At 40.0% G+C, this 21,331-nt stretch overlaps 1 protein-coding gene across 2 annotated transcripts; it reads left to right on the top strand.

The window, feature by feature from the left end:
• Positions 1-908: 908 nt before the first annotated feature.
• Positions 909-21,191, top strand: YIPF7 (Yip1 domain family member 7). Of its 2 annotated transcripts, none has more exons than XM_030563128.1 (6): positions 909-992; positions 4,048-4,177; positions 7,136-7,302; positions 9,563-9,708; positions 16,362-16,543; positions 19,961-21,191. In XM_030563128.1, the coding sequence occupies exons 2-6, from the start codon at positions 4,095-4,097 to the stop codon at positions 20,121-20,123; spliced, it is 741 nt and encodes a 246-aa protein (XP_030418988.1). In that variant the 5' UTR covers positions 909-992; positions 4,048-4,094; the 3' UTR covers positions 20,124-21,191. The 2 variants fall into 2 exon arrangements, with proteins under 2 accessions (XP_030418988.1, XP_030418987.1); XM_030563127.1 differs by having other exon boundaries at positions 915-992; positions 4,048-4,164.
• Positions 21,192-21,331: the final 140 nt, after the last annotated feature.

Genomic DNA, 21,331 nt, shown 5'->3' with positions numbered 1-21,331 from the left:
CTGTGGGGCAATGTAGACAAGCCCTGAATAGCAGCCCTAATAAATATTACAGTTTAAATTACTTTTGAAAACCCTTTTAATTAGCTGAAACTATTATATTTTTCACGTACTTTCTCCTAGCCTTCATCTCTCAACTATTTTTGGGAGGCATATATGCAGTGAAAGTGTAATATGTCAGTATTTTTTTTAAATGAAATGGCACCTATATTATGCTAGTTTTAAAGCACTGTAGGGCATGTATTAATGGATCATTAATACACCTCTTGTGAAATTGAAGTAATCTGGCCTTTAACCTTGAATAGTTTAAAATGCACCTGAGGCATAGATTAATGACCCAATAATACATCCCATTTAATGTCCTGTTCCTTAATCAGCCCGAGTGCTCATCAAGACACGATCAGGTAAATGGTTCAAGAAAGGCAGAGATTGTTATGATTGGCTAAATATCTGGTGCTAAAATGCATGCCAATTGAGAGTTATCTTTGGGGATTGCTTAAGTACCCTATTTGTAAATCCTTACCATACTAGAAGTTTTGTAGCAACCCAGATTATAGAACACACATCCATATGTATATTCATTTATGCAGTATTAATGAAAGTTATATGCATGCTATATATTATTACAGTTATAATAGCACCTAGAGGCTTAGCTGAAGACTTCATTTTACTGCGTTTTATATAATCATGTAGTAAAAAAACAGACTTTACCCCCGAAGATTTTACAATCTAAGTTAAAATTGGGTATTAAAATCCTAGAACTTTTTTTTTTCCAATGATTGCTTAGTATTGTTGTTAGTAAACTCTTGCATGTGGTATTAAATGTTGTCCATGATACTGACAGGTTCTTTTCAATCATTTGCATCTGTTCAAAGGACAAATTTAGAACATTATAAATAGCACAAGTTCATCTCTGTTAATGCAACAGTATATCAGTTGTTTTTCCAACATGTAAGTTCAGTATACAGGAGGATTTTTTACTTACATATTGAGAGGTATGTTACCCACATTTATTTCCAAATTGTTTAAGAAATTGAGTTTACACCTTCTGTAATACATGGATTTTAGTATACTCTGAAAAATAATGGCTTGTAAAGTTATTTCACACATTAGAGCAATGTGAAAAGCATCTCTGCATAAGATGTGCTAGAAATTAAATTTTAAAAGATTTAGATTGTGTTCTAAGATGATGTTATACTTGAGTTCCTAATTTTTATTGTGCATAACTCAGAACTAGTGTCAGATTTCTAATAAAAAAATATGTTACTCAATTTCGCAAACATAAATCAGCTTTTCCTAAATTAGGGAAACCTATGACTTGTTTATTATTAAGAAAACACAGATTTATGATGTGATTGTTACTTTAAAAATTTCTGATAAGTGAAGGGATCAGGTTCTAGCAGATTAATCTGATTATGCGATATAATATGAAACTTTTGAATACACAGTTCATGTGCACCCCAAGGAATTACTGATATTTTTAACTTTAATAAGTTGTTTAGGCAAAGAGCTTCTCTGTGAGCAGGATGTGCTTGATACATGGAAAGGCTAGGCACCAATTGTACAGTAATCTAGGTGAAAAGCATATTTTGAATCAGGAATGTGGGATGACAGCAGAAAGCAGGGCAAGGTGAGGAATGCAGAAAATAATACAAATCCTAAATCAAATATTAAAATCCAGTAAGAAGTCAAACAAATCAGACATGGTCATGGTTATGAGTCAGGCTGCTTAACTTCTGTAAATATTAAGAGTTTAACCTTTTAAATTCTGGCATTTTCTAGACTGCTTGCCAGATGATTACATTCATTTACACATTTGGGGCAAACTCTGCTCACCCACTGGCTCTGCATAGCCTAAGTCCCTGCATTCACACGAACTAATGCAGTTCTTCTGAGCAGGAACTGCACGATTTTGGGAGGCTGCACAAGGATCAACATCTTTGCCAGTCATGGGATATCAGCATATTTGTAGAGTATCAGAGGGGTAGCCGTGTTAGTCTGGATCTGTAAAAGCAGCAAAGAATCCTGTGGCACCTTATAGACTAACAGACATTTTGGAGCATGAGCTTTCACCCACGAAAGCTCATGCTCCAAAACGTCTGTTAGTCTATAAGATGCCACAGGATTCTTTGCTGCTTTTAGCATATTTGTACTAATTGTACAACAGAGACTCAGTCTTTAATCTTGTGGTGGGCCCATTAAAGAAAATAGGATTACAAATGTGAGTAAGAGTGCAGGTTTGGAACCAGTATATTGGACCATAGTTACTTGTAATTAGAGTGCGAGAGGCACCTCAGTCAAATTTGAGAGTGCAACTGACTTACTAATTCAAGATGTATACAGTGTGTAGAATATATTATTAATTTCTATAATGCCATAAACATGCATGACACTTTACAGAACAAATAAAACATGGCCCCTATCATAGGGTCAGCTCACTGCTAGTTGTGACTCCTCCTGATGATCCTTAGGATTAGCTCTTTGAGCTGCCACATCCTCCTTTGCTGCTTTTCCTCTGGCGATGTCTCTCTCATCATCCTCTCATCCTGCTGCCCCTCTCACTCCAGGAACTTCAGCCTATGACTCGGCCCTCTGGGTGTGTCACCCTACGTATTCCCCTTCCTGGGGTGATGTAAAAAATCTTCCTCAAACAAATTGTCCCAGAGAGGCTGCTGTCCTCTGCTTGGCCTGTGCCACAACTGCCGGGACTGGTAGGGGAACTAATGTAAAACCAGTGTAAACGAGAATTGGTTTTGTATATCTAGTTTATTACCCAAATTATACAATATTTCATCCCTTTTTAGAACACCACTTAAAATACATGTCCTCCAATTTCAATACTCCAATTGGAGTATTGATATATAGAAATCATATAACCAAGTTCTGTAACATTTCCATTTCCCAATTGTAAGCAGACCATTATTTTATGATACTTATGCAGTATATTAAAACAAGCAATAATTAGAAAATAGTTATATATAACTATACAAACTGAACATCAATAAGTTAAGGTTAGAAATTAGACAAAGACCTTCCAAAGGGAGCAGTAGGGGTAAAAAACTAATTTTGTTTTAAGACTGAGCTTGATAAGTTTATGGAAGGGGTGGTATCATGAGATTGCCTATATTGGCATATGGCCCATCCATGAACTATTAGCAAATATCTCCAGTGGCTGGAGATGTGATAGTAGATGGGGAAGGCTCTGAGTTCATATAGAGAATTCTTTCCCAGCTGTCTTACCCACATGCTCAGGGTCTAAATGATCACCATATTTGGGATCAGGAAGGAATTCTCCCCCAGATCAGACTGTAAAAGACACTGGGGGTTTTTGCCTTCCTCAGCGGCAAGGGGTGTGGGTCACTTGCTGGTTTGAACTAGAGTAAATGGCAGATTCTCTGTAACTTGAAGTCTTTAAAATAAGATTTGAGGACTTCACTAATTCAGTCACAGGTCCTGGGGCCACTACAGGAATGTGTATGGGGGTCAGGTTCTATGGCCTGAGATATGCCAGAGGTCAGACTAGATTATCATGGTGATCCCTTCTAGCCTTAAAGTCAATGAGTTATTGTCTTCAGTTCCCAAACCACTTGTTTTTTTTAAAAAGTAATAGCTCATCTCATTGAGTCTCAGACATGGCCATCATTTTGTTTTAAAATAGGAAAATGAATCTTTCTAAACCAATGTTGACTGAGATGTTGCCTATGAAGATGACTAATTACTGAGTTACTTTTGATATTACTGCCAGGCAGACAATCATATGAGATTTCTTCAGAGTTAGTAATTTTTTTCATCTTCTTAAGTTTTGAAAGTAATACACACTAGCACACATGAGAGTTGGCAGGTAAGAAATTATTTCTGTGGTGATACCAAAAGTGAGCTCAAATTCAATTTATTTCTGTCACTTCAAATTAATGTTAGTTCACCCAGAGAAACTACATCTCTAAGTTTTAGGCACTAGAGTTATTTCTATTTAGTACTTCTAAAAAAAAATAGAAAGTTTTACTTTAATGAACATTATTTCATCAATAGTATCAACCTTTTTTTTCCCAGAATGTCAAACTTTGAGCAATCTGAATCAGACTTTTACCAGTCTAACTATGCCACTGATATTCAAGATCAAGGTTATAGTGATTCAGGGACCCATACAATTTTTTATGGAAGCCAAAAGTAAGTACCCCATGTAAGAAGAAATTATTAATTTATTTTTTAAAAAGGGGTTTTCATTCAGCAACAAAGTACAATGTCTAATTGCCAGAAATGATGTCAAAATGTTCAATGGCATTTAAGGTTTTATGTGACTAGCCAAATGGATGCAGTAGCAATAGAAACATAGAGAGAGAGGCTCTGATAGAAGGAAGAGTCTGGGAGGTTCCTATGATCAAGTTTTCCAAAAATGATGTTCATAGAATCAGAATATCAGGGTTGGAAGGGACCTCAGGAGGTTATCTTGTCCAACCCCCTGCTCAAAGCAGGACCAATTCCCAACTGAATCATACCAGCCAGGGCTTTGTCAAGCCTGACCTTAAAAACCTCTAAGGAAGGAGATTTCACCACCTCCCTAGGTAACCCATTCCAGTGCTTCACCATCCTTCTAGTGAAAATGTTTTTCCTAATATCCAACCTAAACCTCCCCCACTGCAACTTGAGACCACTACTCCTTGTTCTGTCATTTGCTACCACTGAAAACAGTATAGATCCATCCTCTTTGGAACCCCCTTTCAGGTAGTTGAAAGCAGCTATCAAATTCCCCCCCCCCGCATTCTTCCCTTCTGCAGACTAAACAATCCCAGTTCCCTCAGCCTCTCCTCATAAATCATGCATTCCAGCCCACTAATCATTTTTGTTGCCCTCTGCTGGACTCTTTCCAATTTTTCCACATCCTTCTTATAGTGTGAGGCCCAAAACTGGACACAGTACTCCAGATGAGGCCTCACGAATGTCGAATAGAGAAGAATGATCACATCCCTCAATCTGCTGGCAATGCCCTTGCTTATACATCCCAAAATGCTGTCAGCCTTCTTGGCAACAAGGGTACACTGTTGACTCATATCCAGCTTCTCGTCCACTGTAACGCCTAGGTCCTTTTCTGCAGAACTGCTGCCTAGCCAGTCGGTCCCTAGTCTGTAGCAGTGCATGGGATTCTTCCATCCTAAGTGCAGGACTCTGCATTTGTCCTTGTTGATCTTCATCAGGTTTCTTTTGGCCCAATCCTCTAATTTGTCTAGGTCCTTCTGTATCCTATCCCTACCCTCCAGCATATCTATCACTCCTCCCAGTTTAATGTCATCTGCAAACTTGCTGAGGGTGCAGTCCACACCATCCTCCAGATCATTAATGAAGATATTGAACAAAACTGGCCCCAGGACCGACCCTTGGGGCACTCCACTTGATACTGGCTGCCAACTAGATATCGATCACTACCCACTGAGCCCGATGATCTAGTCAGCTTTCAATCCACCTTATAGTCCATTCATCCAGCCCACATATCTTTAACTTGCCAGCAAGAATACTGTGGGAGACCATATCAAAAGCTTTGATAAAGTCAAGGAATAACATGTCCACTGCTTTCCCCTCATCCACAGACCCAGTTATCTCCTCCTAGAAGGCAATTAGGTTAGTCAGGCATGACTTGCCCTTGGTGAATCCATGCTGACTGTTCCTGATCACTTTCCTCTCCTCTAAGTACTTCAGAATTGATTCCTTGAGGACCTGCTCCATGATTTTTCCAGGGACTGAGGTGAGACTGACTGGCCTGTAGTTCCCTGATCCTCCTCCTTCCCTTTTTTAAAGATGGGCACTATATTAGCTTTTTTCCAGTAATTTGGGACCTCCCTCAATCACCATGATTTTTTTAATGATAATGGCCAATGGCTCTGCAATCACATGCACCAACTCCTTTAGCACCCTCAGCTGCAGCGCATCGGGCCCCATGGATTTGTGCTCATCCAGCTTTTCTAAATAGTTCCAAACCACTTCTTTCTCCACGGAGGGCTGGTCAGTCCCAGTGCAGCAGTCTGGGTGCTGACCTTGTTTGTGATGACAGAGGCTATGTTGTCATAGCAGATGAGATTTTGCCCATGCCCTCCCTTAATCAGAGAGTTTGTAGAAGCAAGGTGATCTACTAAAAGCCAGGTTAATCACTCTCCCCCATTCCCTTTGGGCTCCCTGACAGCACAACTCCTTTGGAATCCCCTAGCCACCACTGCCTATGGGAAACACACCCCACAATCCCTTTCCCTGCTGCCTTCAGCCAATCATTTTCCCAGCTGCATATCCCCAACACTATTGCAGCTAAATTGAATGATGCCAGGGAAACAATTAATTCTCCCAGTCTGCACAAGTGATCCAAGGATCAGGCCCCCTCTATGCTGAAAATCACAGAGAATAAGAATGGTTTGTGGGTTAAGACTGGGGATCAGTGGATCTGTGATCAGCTCCCAACTCTGGGTGACCATGAGCTAATCACTTTATTCTTTCTGTACCTCATGCCACATCAGCAACATGGATTTTCCCCATCTTTTGTCTGTCTTCACTATCTAGAGTATAAAGTCTCTGGGGATGTTTTACTATACGTGCAGTGCTAAGTCCAATGAGGGCTTAGTCTTGGCTGGGGCCTCTGGGCATTACAGGAATACAAATATACTTAATAATAATATTTAGGAAATAATTGGGCCTCATGATATTAAGACAGATTTTTAATCACACATTTTTAGAACTTTTTACAGGTGTTTAAGAAAAACATATATTCAGATATAATTATATATATATATTTCCATTAAAAATAGATAAATAACTTGAGGGTGTCATTGAGGCTGCAAAGTAAAAAAAAACACAACAAACCGCTCAGGTTAACCCTGCAACCTTAAATGACCTAGTGTGTTCCTGTATTATGATCATTTGTAATCATGAAATTACAGATAATTTTATCCTGGAGACCCCTTCCTTATTCAGTGTGCTGGGTGAAGGACACAATGAAAGAGGAAGGAGTGCAGGGTATTTGGGTAGGGAGGGAGCTGGTAGTCTGATCACAAAGGAAATACAGCAGTGGACAGCTTTGGATTATTGTGAGGTTGATTGTCACAAGTTGCCTGTTTGACTGACTACTTACCCAGATGTCTAACTGTACTTATTGTTGTAGGTGCCAGGGACAGGAGTCGCCTCAACCTGGTGCTTTTGTTCCTCTAGAAATGCTTTCGTCTTCTCAAAGTTACATAGGCCAGATGTTGCAGCCAACATACAATCCAGAGTTTTTATCTCACTCTAGTTATGCTGACAGTTTTGACGAAGAACCTCCTTTGCTAGAAGGTAAAGAATTAAAATATTAACTTTAAGTGGTTACCAGCTGCATATATGGTTCTTTTTGCTAACTCATGAAAGACACTAGAGAAACATTAATATCCAGTAGAGCCACCGCCTCCAATAGTTAGACTTGATATTGGCCTGTACCTCTCCATCACTTCAGCCAAGATCCCTGAATCCTGCAGGATGGACATCTGCCAGGAGCTGGATCCTGCAGTTCTTGCACACTCCAAATACGCTTTAGTGGGGATTTCAGGATCAGGTTTAGAGAAGAGAAAAAAGGAGAGTGTGTCCAAGTTCCTGCATTGCATACATGCAGGCAGAACTTTGTACCAGGGCCCAGATCCAAGTCACATATGAACAGGTATTAGATATTATCCTAAACTGGAAGTAATATTAAATCCCCTAGCCTCTTCAAAATAAATACAACCAACCAAACCTCACTTCATTTACATTTGCTTTGACATACCTTGTCTCAAAGCCAGACTTTGTAAAAATTCACTTGGTAAGATTTGTATAAGAACTGTAACTCTTGGCTAGTTGACAACACACAATCAAAATCCTTACTTGTGCATTTTAAGAAATAATAATCAATCCTAGACTGTCAAATCAGAAAAAAATTACTGTTGATTTGTTATTTTGTATTTCTAACATATTCACATGTTTATGATTGGAAGGGCAGTGCCAAAATTTGCATAGAAAATAAAAGTATTAATTCATTTTTATGGCACATAGATCATATACTTTACTACCACTAGGTGACGGCATAACAATAAATTTTGTATTAAGGCTTCATAGCAATTTTTCCCCTCTGTATTTATATTGCACAATAAGACATCATGTGAGGGTACCTATAATTAATAAACATGTATTATAATAAAGTTTGCATACCTAGTAATAAATTTACTAGTTAAAAAGACTTAAGGCGGCTTCTTTCAGTGGAAAACTGGAGAAAGTTTGTGCACTCTGCATACCTTCAGCTAGTTGACCATTCGACTGTAAAAAAGGTACTGTTTATTATTAGCAAGATATGTTCAAGCCTTAATACTTGTAGCTAATAAACAGGTGAAGATTTCTTTCTATTTACAGAAATATTGCTGCTTTCTGAATAACAAATAGATAAGGGTAAAATTGGACTTATTTGTCACTGATTCAACATAATGAAGCAAAGTAAATTCTAGGCAAATTCAGCTGGATACTGCACCATTGAAGTCAATGGGATTTGCACCATTTTGACTTCCATAAGAGCCAGATTGTTGTGCCTATTGTAAATAGAATGTAGAAGTCCCAAACCCGCAAGCAGCAAGCACCACACGCAGTTCACCCTATAACAAGGCTGTTTTGATCCACAACGTTCCAGAGGTGTTCAGATCTGGCATGTGGGTCAGGCCCATTTCCAGTTAAAATGTATATTTACAGTAACATAATTAGAGTATAGACAGTGCATGCAAAATATCTGGCCTCAATGTTCTCTCTCAAAAAAATGGCCTGGCAGAGTGCAAAACATGGACATCTGCTTTTTGAGTTGGGTGTTGGTCCCACAAATACTGGCTAGCCAATTCCAATATTGCCCTAACCAGTACTGGAGCATCACAGGAAAAAAAGTTACTCCAGAGAGTTCGAATATTTATGCAGAGATTAAGGATGAAATCCTGCCCCCACTGACGTCAATGACAAAACTCCCATTAACTTCAGTGGGGAAGGATTTCATCCAGCATCAAGTGATCCACAGGAATAATTGTGCAAGTGCAAAAAGCCCATAAAATCCTATGTATGTTATTTTTGCTTTTCCTTGAAGCGAAGTGTGTCATGTTTTTAAATGCCTCTAGCAGCACAGCATTACGACACTTCTCTTGTCAGATTTTCACAATTAAAACGTGTATCTCTGATGTCCTCGATGTTCTAAAAAGCCTTGAATTTTGCAGTTACTGCTGATCAGCATATTATCTGAGGTCTCAGTTAATAAGATTTTAGAAACATATACATTGTAAAAATAGGAAAACTAAACGTGAACAGTGTTGTCAGTATTTTTGGTCCATCACATAAGATTCAATTTAATAAATTAATCATCCCAGCCTGAAGTCAGAATTCAGTCCTAAAGACACTGTATGAGCAGCTAGAATCAGAACACATTCTACTGCATTCTTATTTCCTTGCGGGGGGGAGAAAACAGCTCATCTTGTTACTTTGGACTTGTGGTATCTAGCGGATTTGTATATAAAAGCTTCTAAAAATCATGGATAATTATGGAACTTTCCTTTTGCAGAACTGGGGATTAATTTTGATCACATATGGCAGAAAACATTAACAGTTCTAAACCCAATAAAACCAGCGGATGGCAGTATTATGAATGAGACAGACCTGACTGGTCCTATGGTTTTCTGTTTGGCCCTTGGAGCAACACTGCTACTGGTACAGTAAGGCAGAAGTCATGAGATTGTAAAGTTCTTAACTGTAAAATAACAACTGTGTGCAGTTTTGGAAGATGCTGAGCAGGTACAAAATGAAACGTTTGCTTCAGTGTCTATTGAGAGTGGATATAAGAACATCTGTTCGCTGTACAGCTTATACATACAGTTTTTAAATATAAAATTACACCTTGATGTAACACAGTAAAATGATTTCAATACAAGTATAAAAGCAGGGCATATTTTCTGGGCATATGTGCCCTATATAGAGAGAGATTTTAGGCAATGTATGGGTCAAGAGGCTCCACTCACTCACAAGAAGTTCACCGCATGGAGCAGCTTGCAGGGTCAAGACCTACGTTACAGTACTGCCAACTCTAGCCATTTTAATGTGACTCTAGCCATACTGGGGTGTTTTTACCTGTCTCATGAAAACATGATGAAAGGTGCCAAGTCACAATTTCCCCCTTATTCAAAATGGCACCATCTCCTATTATTGTCAAAGGGGCTGAAAAAAGCAAGATGGCCACCATTTCCCTCAGTCTAGCTGCATGTGGAAGTCAGACTTCTCCTAACAATGTTGGCTGCCACCTCCCCATGTTTCCAGTGAGATTGAAGCTATCCCCACAAGCAAAATGGCTGCCACTTTGTGGTTCAAGGGGCTAAACAAGACACAGGGACTGTGAGAAGCAGCAGAGACACTGTGAAAGTTGGATGGGGAGAGTGAGGGGGAGCAGAGCACTGGGGAAAACAGGAAGCAGGTTTAGGAGTTGCAAGGGAATAGGGTAAAGCAGGGGATTAGGTGTGGAAGAGGGAGGCTGGGGGAGGTGCAGAAGACAGTGATGGAGTGGGAGATTGAGGGGATAAAATGGTAGTTCCCCCAGCCTCGGGGCAGTGGTGGGTATGAGGAGTCCCTCTGAGCAGCCAGGGGAAGGCAGCTTTGCCCACTCTAGTAAATTGTTCATAAGTCACAGGATTTAGGAGGTATGATGTGAGAAGCTCCTCTGATCCCATGATTTTCAGAGCTGGGCAAAGTTGTGTGTAAAAGACTTGGAGCTAAGGACACAGACCTGCCACCGAGTCCTGCTTTCCTATGTGGGCTTATAGCAGAGAAAGGGTTCTTAGGCAGCAGGTGGCAAGGGAAGGGTGAAGTCAGAGAAGTGGTGCTGCTTGGTCCCAGGTAATGAAGTCATGGGGCAGCAGGAGGCATCAACAGGAAATGGCTGGCAATTCCCTTATCTTAGGGGTGAGGAAAGGGTAAGTGAAGTCTATATCTGAGCAGCCAGAGAGGCATGCAATTTTGTGTGCATTAAAGGTTGGCTTTTCAACCTGCAATTATCACACACACATTGGCAGAGGAATAGAGCAGAGTTAAAGTCAAAAGACAGATGAAAAAATGTGATTTGATTATGATTATTTTTAAATTGCATGCTTTTTTGGGCCAGTCTCATGATTTTTGAGACTCTGACTCAAGATTTTTGATCTGTGGGGGTTGGCAATATTGAAATTGGAATGAAAATAGGAAGATGTTCCAGCATGACACACACCCTCAGTTTTGTTGCTATTGAAAAATGGACCTCTGTCAATATTATTGTGGGGAAGGAAATAATTCTTTAAAATATCTCCTTGTGCAGCTACTTGTCAATTAATGTTGGTAGTACTTTTTTTCCAGATTTCCTTGCAAGCATAAAAAATGGGCAGTATTTAAACATGTTTCCTTCTTTCTTATCTTCCCCCGGCCTCCATCTCCTGCCTCACTCCTCTCTACCAACTAACAGCTTTTTGATAGCAGGAAAGCTGAACCAGAAGCTACCAAAGACTGCTAATTCAACTATTGATCAGAGACAATGGGGGTCCCCATTGCTACTAAAACATTGCACTGGTTGTTGGCAACTGTTTCTCTGAAAGGGAGTGGAAACACATGGCAATTTTGAGGAATAGAGTGCTTCCCTAGCAATGGAGCACTCTAATTCAGGGGTGGGGCTCTAATTCTCTGTTTCCTCTATGATAAACTGCTGAATCAGAAGAATCTTACAGATCCTAGGAATATTTGTGCAGTGCCTTGAACATGCAAACTTCAATATAAATGATGACTATTGTTATTTCCAGTTCAAGCAGACATTCCCATACTAGCTCGCATCGAGCTACTGTGCTATAAGTAGAAGTGTAGCTACAGTATCATAGGCAGCTAGCTGTCCAAAGTATGAGCCTATCCAAGAACTAGCCAAACTCACCAACCTGGCTACACTGCTATTTTTAGTGCAATAGCTTGATCAGAATTAGCGCAGAATTAGCACACTAGCTGGAAATTACACCTCTGGCTCCAGTGTAGAATACTGTGTCTTTCTCCATCCTAATAGATACCATGCTGATATTGGTTAGGGCACCTTCCCTCTTCTCAAACCTCCTATTAGAGCCTGTCATGGTATAATTCCCCACTCTGAACCTTAGCGTCCAAAAGATGGGGTACCAGCATGAATTCCTCTAAGCTCAATTACCACTTAGTACTTGTAGTGCTGCCACCAACCAGGAATTGAAGTGCCTGGTATACTCTGGTCACTCCCCAAACCTTGCCTGGTGACCTCCAAGACCCAGTCCCTCTGGATTTTAACACAAGGAAAGTAAACCCTTTCCCTCATCGTTGCCTCTCCCAGGCTTCCCCTCCCTGGGTTACCCTGGAAGATCACTGTGAGTCAAACTCCTTGAATCTTAAAACAGAGAGGAAAATCCACCTTCCCCTCTCCTTCTCTCTCCCCCTCCCAGACTCTCCCTGAGAGAGAAAGTAATCCTAACACAGAGAGAAATTAACCTCTCTCTCCCCCTTCCCTCCTTTCTCCCCACCAATTCCCTGGTGAATCCAGACCCAGTCCCCTGGGGTCTCACCAGAATAAAAAAACAATCAGGTTCTTAAACAAGAAAAGCTTTTAATTAAAGAAAGAAAAAACAGTAAAAATTATCTTTGTAAATTTAAGATGGAATGTGTTACAGGGTCTTTCAGCTATAGACACTGGGAATACCCTCCCAGCCTAAGTATACAAGTACAAAGTAAAATCCTTTCAGCAAAATACAAATTTGAACTTCTTCCAGCCAAATACACATTTGCAAATAAAGAAAACAAACATAAGCCTAACTCGCCTTATCTACCTAGTACTTACTATTCTGGACATATAAGAGACTGTATCAGAGAGATTGGAGAGAAACCTGGTTGCACACCTGGTCACTTTCAGAACCCAGAGTGAACAACAACCAAAAACTAACAGCACACACAAAAACTTTCCTCCCTCAAGATTTGAAAGTATCCTGTCCTTTGATTGGTCCTCTGGTCAGGTGACAGCCAGGCTCACTGAACTTGTTAACCCTTTACAGACAAAAGAGACATGAAGTACTCCGGTTCTATTAACCCTTAACTATCTGTTTATGACAGAGCCCTTTAATATTAACCTAATATATATGCATATTTTTAAAACTCTAATTGCTACATCAGATTACCAACAACTACCACTGGAGTCATTGCAGGTTTTCAATAGGTTTAACGTTTTCAGTTGTTTGGGGGCAATAGTTTCTACGGATCAACTGATAGATGCTGTATTGCAGACAGATGCAACAACAATAAACTAATATTTTATATTGTTTGTTTCAGAGTATTTAATTGACACAGCCCTTTTTGGAAGCTTAATCTAAGATTAACAAATAACTGTGAGAGAGACAAAAGAAGGGAGGTTAGCAGCTAAATGAACATTCCACTTCGAGCACTGTTTGATTTACAGAGAATTTATGTCCGGTGCAATAGAAAGGAAGGAAAAAAAGAGGCTATAACTGAAGATGATGGCCCTGATTTTCTTCTCAAACCGTTTTTGCACAAATGTAGCTCCCCTGAGTTCAATGGGGATACTCCTGGTGTACATGAGATCAGAATCAGGGCCTACTAGTTTGGCAGAATTTGAACTGGAATGTGTTAAATTTACTACACTCAATCTTGTGGAAGGAACAAAATAAAAATAAAATTAAAATGTTGGGTCTTGTAACTGGGCGGCCTCACCCCCACAGCGCCTCCTACTGGTCATCCTCGGGAATTAGCTCAGTCCAGTGTCCAGAGCGCCCTCTGCAAGCCAGTGATCTGCCTTTCCAGCTACTGGCCCCGTGTCCCTCCCTGGACCCAGTGCCCTTTTACATAGGGTGCTGCCCCCCTGGCAGTGACCCCTTGTTCTCAGGGTCTCCCCTCCCTAGGGAACCCCCACCCTCTATTCCCACCTTGCCTCAATGTATGGCTACTGCCAGTCATTGTCTAGCCCCACACCCTGGGGCAGACTGCAGTGTCAGCCAACTCATCACTGACAAGAAGGGTTTGGCACTGCTGCCTTGGCCTGCCCCTAGGCTGCACCTTGCAACCCCCAGTACTAGCTCCCTACAGCCAGCCCCCTTCTCCCTCTACAGGTAGAGGGAGACTCTCTTTTTGCTTCTAGCTCCCCTGGCCTTCTTATACAGCCTTATTGCTCAGTTTGGGGCGTGGCCCCCAGCTGCAGCCACTCCCGCCATCAGCCCAGGATTCTGGCTCCGGCTACAGCCCCCTCCTGGGCAGTTTTAAGCTACAAAGGGCAAGAGTGGGTAACCACCCCACTACAGGCCTGGATTCTCCACTGCCTTTCATCCTGTATTCTCAGACCTGTGTAAGGTGGGTAGAAAATGCTACCACTTGTGTAAGTGCATGTAGAAGTTTGATTAGATGGCATTTTATACCCACTTTTCACAAATGTGAGTATGCTGAGTGCAGAGCAGTGGATACTCAAGGCCCCTGGGTCTGATTCTGCTGTCTGTCACTTCCAACTGTAATGAGATATAGATCTTTTTACTTCTTGGTCACTGTTTCAAATCTGGCACAGATCAGCGGTGCCTGCAGCTTGTTGCTATCTAATCTAAAGACCTTTGATTGGCCGATTGGAAATGATGGTGGTGAGGTCAGTGCAATTTCTATTCTAATCCATATAGGTACTTATACCATGCTCATTACCATATTATCTGAGCACATTCCAGTAATGTGTTAAGCAAAATGACTAACATCTCTCATATGTTTGTTCTCTCATCCTCTCTCCAGAGGGAGAATTGTTTGTACAATAGAAGGTCTTGTTTGTGATTTTTTTACTATCTACATCTATCTAAAAATGTATACTCACGTTGCTGTATGTTTGTGTTAAAGAAAGCAAGGTCAAAGAAATGTGCCTTTCACTTGAAGTGGAAGGTGGTATGGTTCGTGATGATCCTTAGTTCCTTGAGGAGTTAGTTCTACAATCTTGAGCTGGCCTCTGAGAAAGTTCTGCGTCCTGCATAGACAAGCTTTACCCTTATGGTCAGAAGTTCCATTGTGCCAGAGGTGCAAAGTTGATGACTTCAGGCTACATCCTAGAACTTTAATTATTTCCTAAAATAACAGTTGTCAAAATCTCAGTACTACCCCAACAGCCAGCATTCAGTCCACTTGTTAGCAGCCTGAGAGGCCAAACATTTCATGGGGAATGGGTTCTGAGCTACTCTCTCACATCTAGACGTGATTCTTCTAAATTAGAGTTGGAACGGCATGAGTAAATTTGTGCTGTGGCTGCTGCCTATATTGTAGTTGCTTTGTGAATAAATTAGAAAATAAAAGTCTCCAGAGCTGTCAGGCTGGGTACCTTTCACATGCATTACATTGACTAAAAAGACATTCTGAAAAAGAGCTGGAGAATCACTCACTAAGTGTAGCAAAAAAAAGATTTGCTGATAGTTACTAGAAAGATTAATGTGGCAGGGAACATATACCATGGAGCAGCGGAGTCATAATACTTTGTGCTATACATGCTAAGTTTGGGTTCAGGAGCAAACTGTGACTCCTGCATGGTAGCCAAGGAAAGGAAGGGATAAATTCACCCTGAAATTCAACATATTTTCCCCAAAGGTTCACAAACTTTTATCGAGCCTGGTCAGAGTTTTGGGTTTGTAGTGGAAAGAGACTCCAAGTCTTGCCAGATTTGGTGTTTCGTTATGAAAGATTCAAACTGCTGTAATGAAAGGGTACATGATGTCCCCAATGCACAAAGGAAACCACAAGTGTTACTATCTACTAAACAGATTGTGGCCTTGATAATTTTTAAGAAAACAATGATACATATTACAAAAAAATAGTAGGTCATCCCCACTAACCAATCTAGCATGAAATGTCTCAAGTGATGAAGCTCCCACCACTTTTCTTGGGAGACCAACAGCCTCACATCTCCTAGTCCCAAGATTTTCCTGATATTTAACCTAAAGTTTAATTTAGTTGTTTTTATCTTACGACTCCAAACACCTTCCTGAGTCTCCCTAACCAGTTCCTGTCCTTCCTTGGAGCTTGATTACTACAAAGAAATGTAGGATTGGGTCCTGTATTTCTATCAATTCAATGCAAATTAAAATATAAATTATTAATGAAACATTTATCTTGGGATATTTTTATTTGAGAGGAGAAAAAATCCCCAAATACTGGCCTTGATTCTGATCACACATAAAATGGCATAAATGAAGTCAGTGTAAAACTTGTAGAAGCAGAAAGAGGATCACATCTCATGCTTTCATTTTGTTTCCTCCCAGTGTTTCATGATTTATGGTACATGTATGCTGTTTTGTACTTACTCATATTTATTTCAGGCAGGAAAAGTTCACTTTGGCTATGTATATGGCATCAGTGCTGTTGGGTGCCTAGGAATACATGCTTTACTGAACCTGATGAGCATAGCAGGTGTCTCATATGGCTGTGTTGCCAGTGTACTGGGCTACTGCCTGCTACCCATGGTGGTCCTGTCCAGTTGTGCAGTCTTCTTCTCACTACAGTAAGTATCAGAGTATTATGGCAAAACCCATAAGGATTACTGTAATTAAGTCTAATGTTATACAAAAAATTTAATGCTAAGACTAGAGGACACTTTATATTGCCAAAAATTGGAAGGAAAATATCAGTACATGAAGGAACTAAAAAGAATGTTAGTATTTTCAGATGGAAATGGACAAAGTGTGTGTGTGAGAGAGAAAGTTTGAGTGTAATTTTAGTTCTAGAATAGCTCTGAGATCTGTCCCACTTTATATGAGCCCCAAAATCTGGTGAATTTGGATAAATAGTTCCAGTTTGGAACTACAGTATCTTTACTTAAAATAAAGTTGTGCTTAAAACTGAGGCCGCCTCCGATTTTTGTTTTGTAAAACTACAGCAGTAGTAGTTCAAATCCAGGTTTCAACTTTGAAGCAGGGTGCTGGTGTCTGCTTCAGAAAATCCCCAAGCACATACAATACATTTGTAATATGCTGTAAACCTACTAAAAATCTATCTTTAGAAATCCAAAAATATTTACAGTGATAGCTCTTAAAACTTGACAATTTTATCCGAAATAGATAAGATTCCATCAGTATCTGCAATGTTCCTTTGTGTGTCCTTACTTACAACAGGAAATGCCTTAAATACTACAAATACTGAGGTCATCTAACTGCAAGCTATTAAAGGCAACTGGCAGTTTTCAAGGAAACGTTTATTTGTTTTTTAAATAGAGCTGATCAAAATCAGAAGAGTTCTTTGGTCAAAGTTTGAAATTTTAATGAAGCATTTTGTCAATTTCTAATTTTAAATTTCGTGACTAGCTTTAGTTTGGTCTCTTTTCACAGAAAATTTACCTAAGATAATGGGCAGATAAGATACAAAGAGAGAGAATTCTGTACTGAAACCGAGCTCATTCTCTTAGCAAAGACAGCTGTTAGGGTCATAAACATGAAAATTCTTTTTTTCATATTTTTTATGCAAAATTAGCAATTTCATTTTAACTTTGAATGAATCAAAATTTGGGACAAGGAGGGTGCAAAGTGGCACAAAAGAAATAGCCAACACTTTCAAGCAAAAATGTGTGAAACAAAATTCAATTTTTCACAGGGCTATTCATGTCAATCTAAGATGGCACTGTGCCTAATCACAAGCTGAGTACATTTTCTAGGGGTAATAGTGTCTGATAAGAATAGATTTAAATAAGCAGTTTGCTGATCTCTCCCCTCCCCCTTGGAAACCCTTCTTTAGACAAAATCCTTGAACAGAGGGAATATCCCATTTACTGGGGCTGTGTGCTAAGGCAAGTGAGTATGGGGCTGAAGAATGGAATCCTCGGACCCAGTTTGCAGCAACTGGGCCCATCTACAGGTTTTCTGAAGACGTGGTCAGCAATTATTCCCCATCTTTGTGCTCTGGTCAATAGGTCCATGCTGTGTGCAGATCCAAAGTTGAAAACCTTCCATGTTCCACAAATCCCCTTCCATGTTCCTGTGCAAATTGTACCTTAGAGCTTGGCTCCATGGCACACAAATGTAGCCTGCCTGAATAGGCTCTGTTGTCCAGTCCTTCAATTTTCCTTGCATTTTGAGACTTTTGTGCTCCTGGAAGGTGCCTGAGGATTTGGCCTTCGTAGACACCACTGGCACCAGAGCCATACTAGTGCTAAACCATTTATTTCAGCAGGAATGTGCTATTAGACTGAGAGCTGAATCTTTAAGTGCACCTAAGCAGCTCTTGGCTGACTAGGGCAAAGGTGACTTTATGCCATCTTTCCATCACTATCAATCCTGGAGCCAGCCGGGGTGGCCATTTTGGCTCCCAGTGCAAAATAGAGCAGCCACAGCTCTGCTCTAAATTGCACCAATTTCTCATTGCCCCCAAAGTGCTATTATGCTAGATGGGAATTGCCACTGCACAGCATGCACCTGCTACATTCTTTCCAGTTTTGTTCAATATCTTCATTAATGATCTGGAGGATGGCATGGATCGCACCCTGAGCAAGTTTGAAGATGACACTAAACTGGGAGGACTGGTAGATATGCTGGCGGGTAGGGTTAGGATACAGAGGGACCTAGACAAATTAGAGGATTAGGCCAAAAGAAATATGATGAGATTCAACGAGGACAAGTGCACAGTCCTGCACTTAGGATGGAAGAATCCCATGCGCTGCTACAGGCAGGGGACCGACTGGCTTGGCAGCAGTTCTGCAGAAAAGGACCTAGAGGTTACAGTGGACGAGAAGCTGGATATGAGTTAACAGTGTACCCTTGTTGCCAAGAAGGCTAATAGCATTTTGGGCTGTAAAAGTAGGAGCATTGCCAGCAGATCAAGGGATGTGATCATTCCCCTGTATTCGAGATTGGTGAGGCCTCATCTGGAGTACTGTGTCCTGTTTGCTTGCCCTACACTACAAGGAGGATGTGGAAAAATTGGAAAGAGTCCAGTGGAGGGCAACAAAAATGATTAAGGGGTAGAGCACATGACTTATGAGGAGAGGCTAAGAGAACTGGGATTGTTTAGTCTGCAGAAAAGGCGAATGAGGAGGGATTTGAGAGCTGCTTTCAACTACCTGAAAGGGGGTTTCAAAGAAGATGGAGCTAGACTGTTCTCAGTGGTAGCAGATGACAGAACAAGGAGTAATGGTCTCAAGTTGCAGTGGGGGAGGTTTAGGTTGGATATTAGGAAAAACATTTTCACCAAGAGGGTGGTGAAGCGCTGGAATGGGTTACCTAGGGAGGTGGTGAAATCTCCTTCCTTAGAGGTTTTTAAGGTCAGGCTTGACAAAGCCCTGGCTGGTATGATTTAATTAGAATTGGTCCTGCTTTGAGCAGAGGGTGGACTAGATGACCTCCTGAAGTCCCTTGCAACCCTGTTATTCTATGATTCTCCTGACACACCTCTAGTGTGTGCTCTATGCCAATGGGGCAGAGAAGAAATGATGTAAGAGCCAGTGTGAGTGATCACAAGTGAGTGATACAAGACTTTGTCTTTTCTCAAGCTCATATTCCCTACCACACATGGCCTCTAGAGACCATCAGGCTGTCTTGGTAAAAGAGCAAATCTGCATAGCCTCATTTAAATCATAACATATTGTGCATGTTGATTTTAGCTGAATTTCTGTTCACTTTGAAATTTAAAAGCTCAGAGCCCAGTTTTGCCTATAGCCCTGGACAAAGTAGTTGGAAGCTTGCTAGTCTTCCAAGTAATACCAGTGATGGAGCTGTTGTTTCCATCTGAAATGGAGCAATCAATTTTGCTTGATGTTTTATTGTTTTAATTCACTGCTCAACCTTGACTTTCATTACATAAGTCATTCCTTGTTTGTACCAGTGACTACTGCCTTATTAACAAGAAGATCTTAGACATGAACGAGACTGTGATAAGACATCATTCTGCACATATTAACCAGTGGATTCTTTGTTTTATTTTTGCTTCATAGGGGCATACTTGGAACCTCGTTAGCTCTGATTATTATTGGATGGTGCAGTCTGTCAGCTTCCAAAATTTTTATCTCTGCCTTAGCCATGGAACGCCAGCAGCTTCTCGTGGCTTATCCCTGTGCTCTACTTTATGGTCTTTTTGCACTTCTGACTGTTTTCTGAAATGAACTTTGTGGCAGCCTGATAATATTCTATGTCTGTGGGTGTTTTTACTTTAAGCCTCCTAGATTCACATGAAATTCCATTAACAAAAATAGATTATGATTTACCTTTTATTTTCTTAATGGATCATGGATAAAGAAATAAAATCAGGACGATAAATTTAATAACAACATTCTAAAATCTCAAACCTTAAAAACATTTTGCTCAGATACTAGTAAAAATAAGGCATCTTAGGGAGGAAATATGCAAAATAAATGTAATTTTAAAAAATGATATTGTGTACTTGCAGTGTTTTGATGGTGATAATATATATTGTGGAAGGGGTAAGTGAAATGCAATAACAATGCAGTATTTTATAGGCATAGTAACTCAAGTGAAAAGTTTCAGGTAATTGTTTTAATGCAAGTAATGTTCAATTTGGCATTTTACATGAATATAAAAAAGAAGTCTTTCCTTTTTTTTTTTAAAGAGGTTGAATGGCCTTTGTTTATAATGTTGAAGAATTGCCAAAGATGGACAGCAAGAGTGAAGTTATTGCAATACAAAGTAAGCAAACTAGGAATGTCATCATGTTTTTTGGTTTTGTTTTTTTTTAAGAAATGTGGCTCTGCAAAGTTTTGTTATACTGTACATAATGTACAGTAATGCTAGAGTCTAAAATTGCCACTAAACCCCTACCTGCTGTCACTGCAGAAAAAACACTGCACTAAGCAAAGGTAACTACTAAATATGTCTCCTGAAAGGCAGAACTGCATTTGTGCAAGCAAAGTACAAATCTCACTCATTTTGTATACAGAAAAAAAATCTATTCACTGCTGTTAGTATTACAGCAACCCAACATTTTTGTAACAGTGCTGGAGCACAGAATGCATAAAATATTTCAAAAAGTACTATTGGGGGTATCAAGTCATCAGACGGGAATAAAGATGGGTATGCTTAACATTTTAAGAGGCAGTATCCTGTGTTAGTGAAAGAAACTGAAGAATGTAGTCATAAAAAGGCTCGAGAAACAACACTGTAAAGGCAGAACTGAATAATAAACATAATAATAAACTAAATTGTAATCAATGTTTTTACCCATTTTTCTCTTTGAGGAATATTCATTGATTTTTCTCCAGTGTTTTCATTATTCAAAACTATTCAGTGAATTTTCTGCTAAATATTTTACCTCTGTGGATTGATAGTGAATAGTTGTGTGTAGGTATTCA

This window comes from Gopherus evgoodei, chromosome 5 (assembly GCF_007399415.2).
Source record: "Gopherus evgoodei ecotype Sinaloan lineage chromosome 5, rGopEvg1_v1.p, whole genome shotgun sequence".
In the NCBI taxonomy this organism is placed as follows: domain Eukaryota; kingdom Metazoa; phylum Chordata; order Testudines; family Testudinidae; genus Gopherus; species Gopherus evgoodei.
The sequence above is the reverse complement of the archived record's forward strand: the minus strand, read 5'-3'. Positions and strand labels throughout refer to the sequence as shown.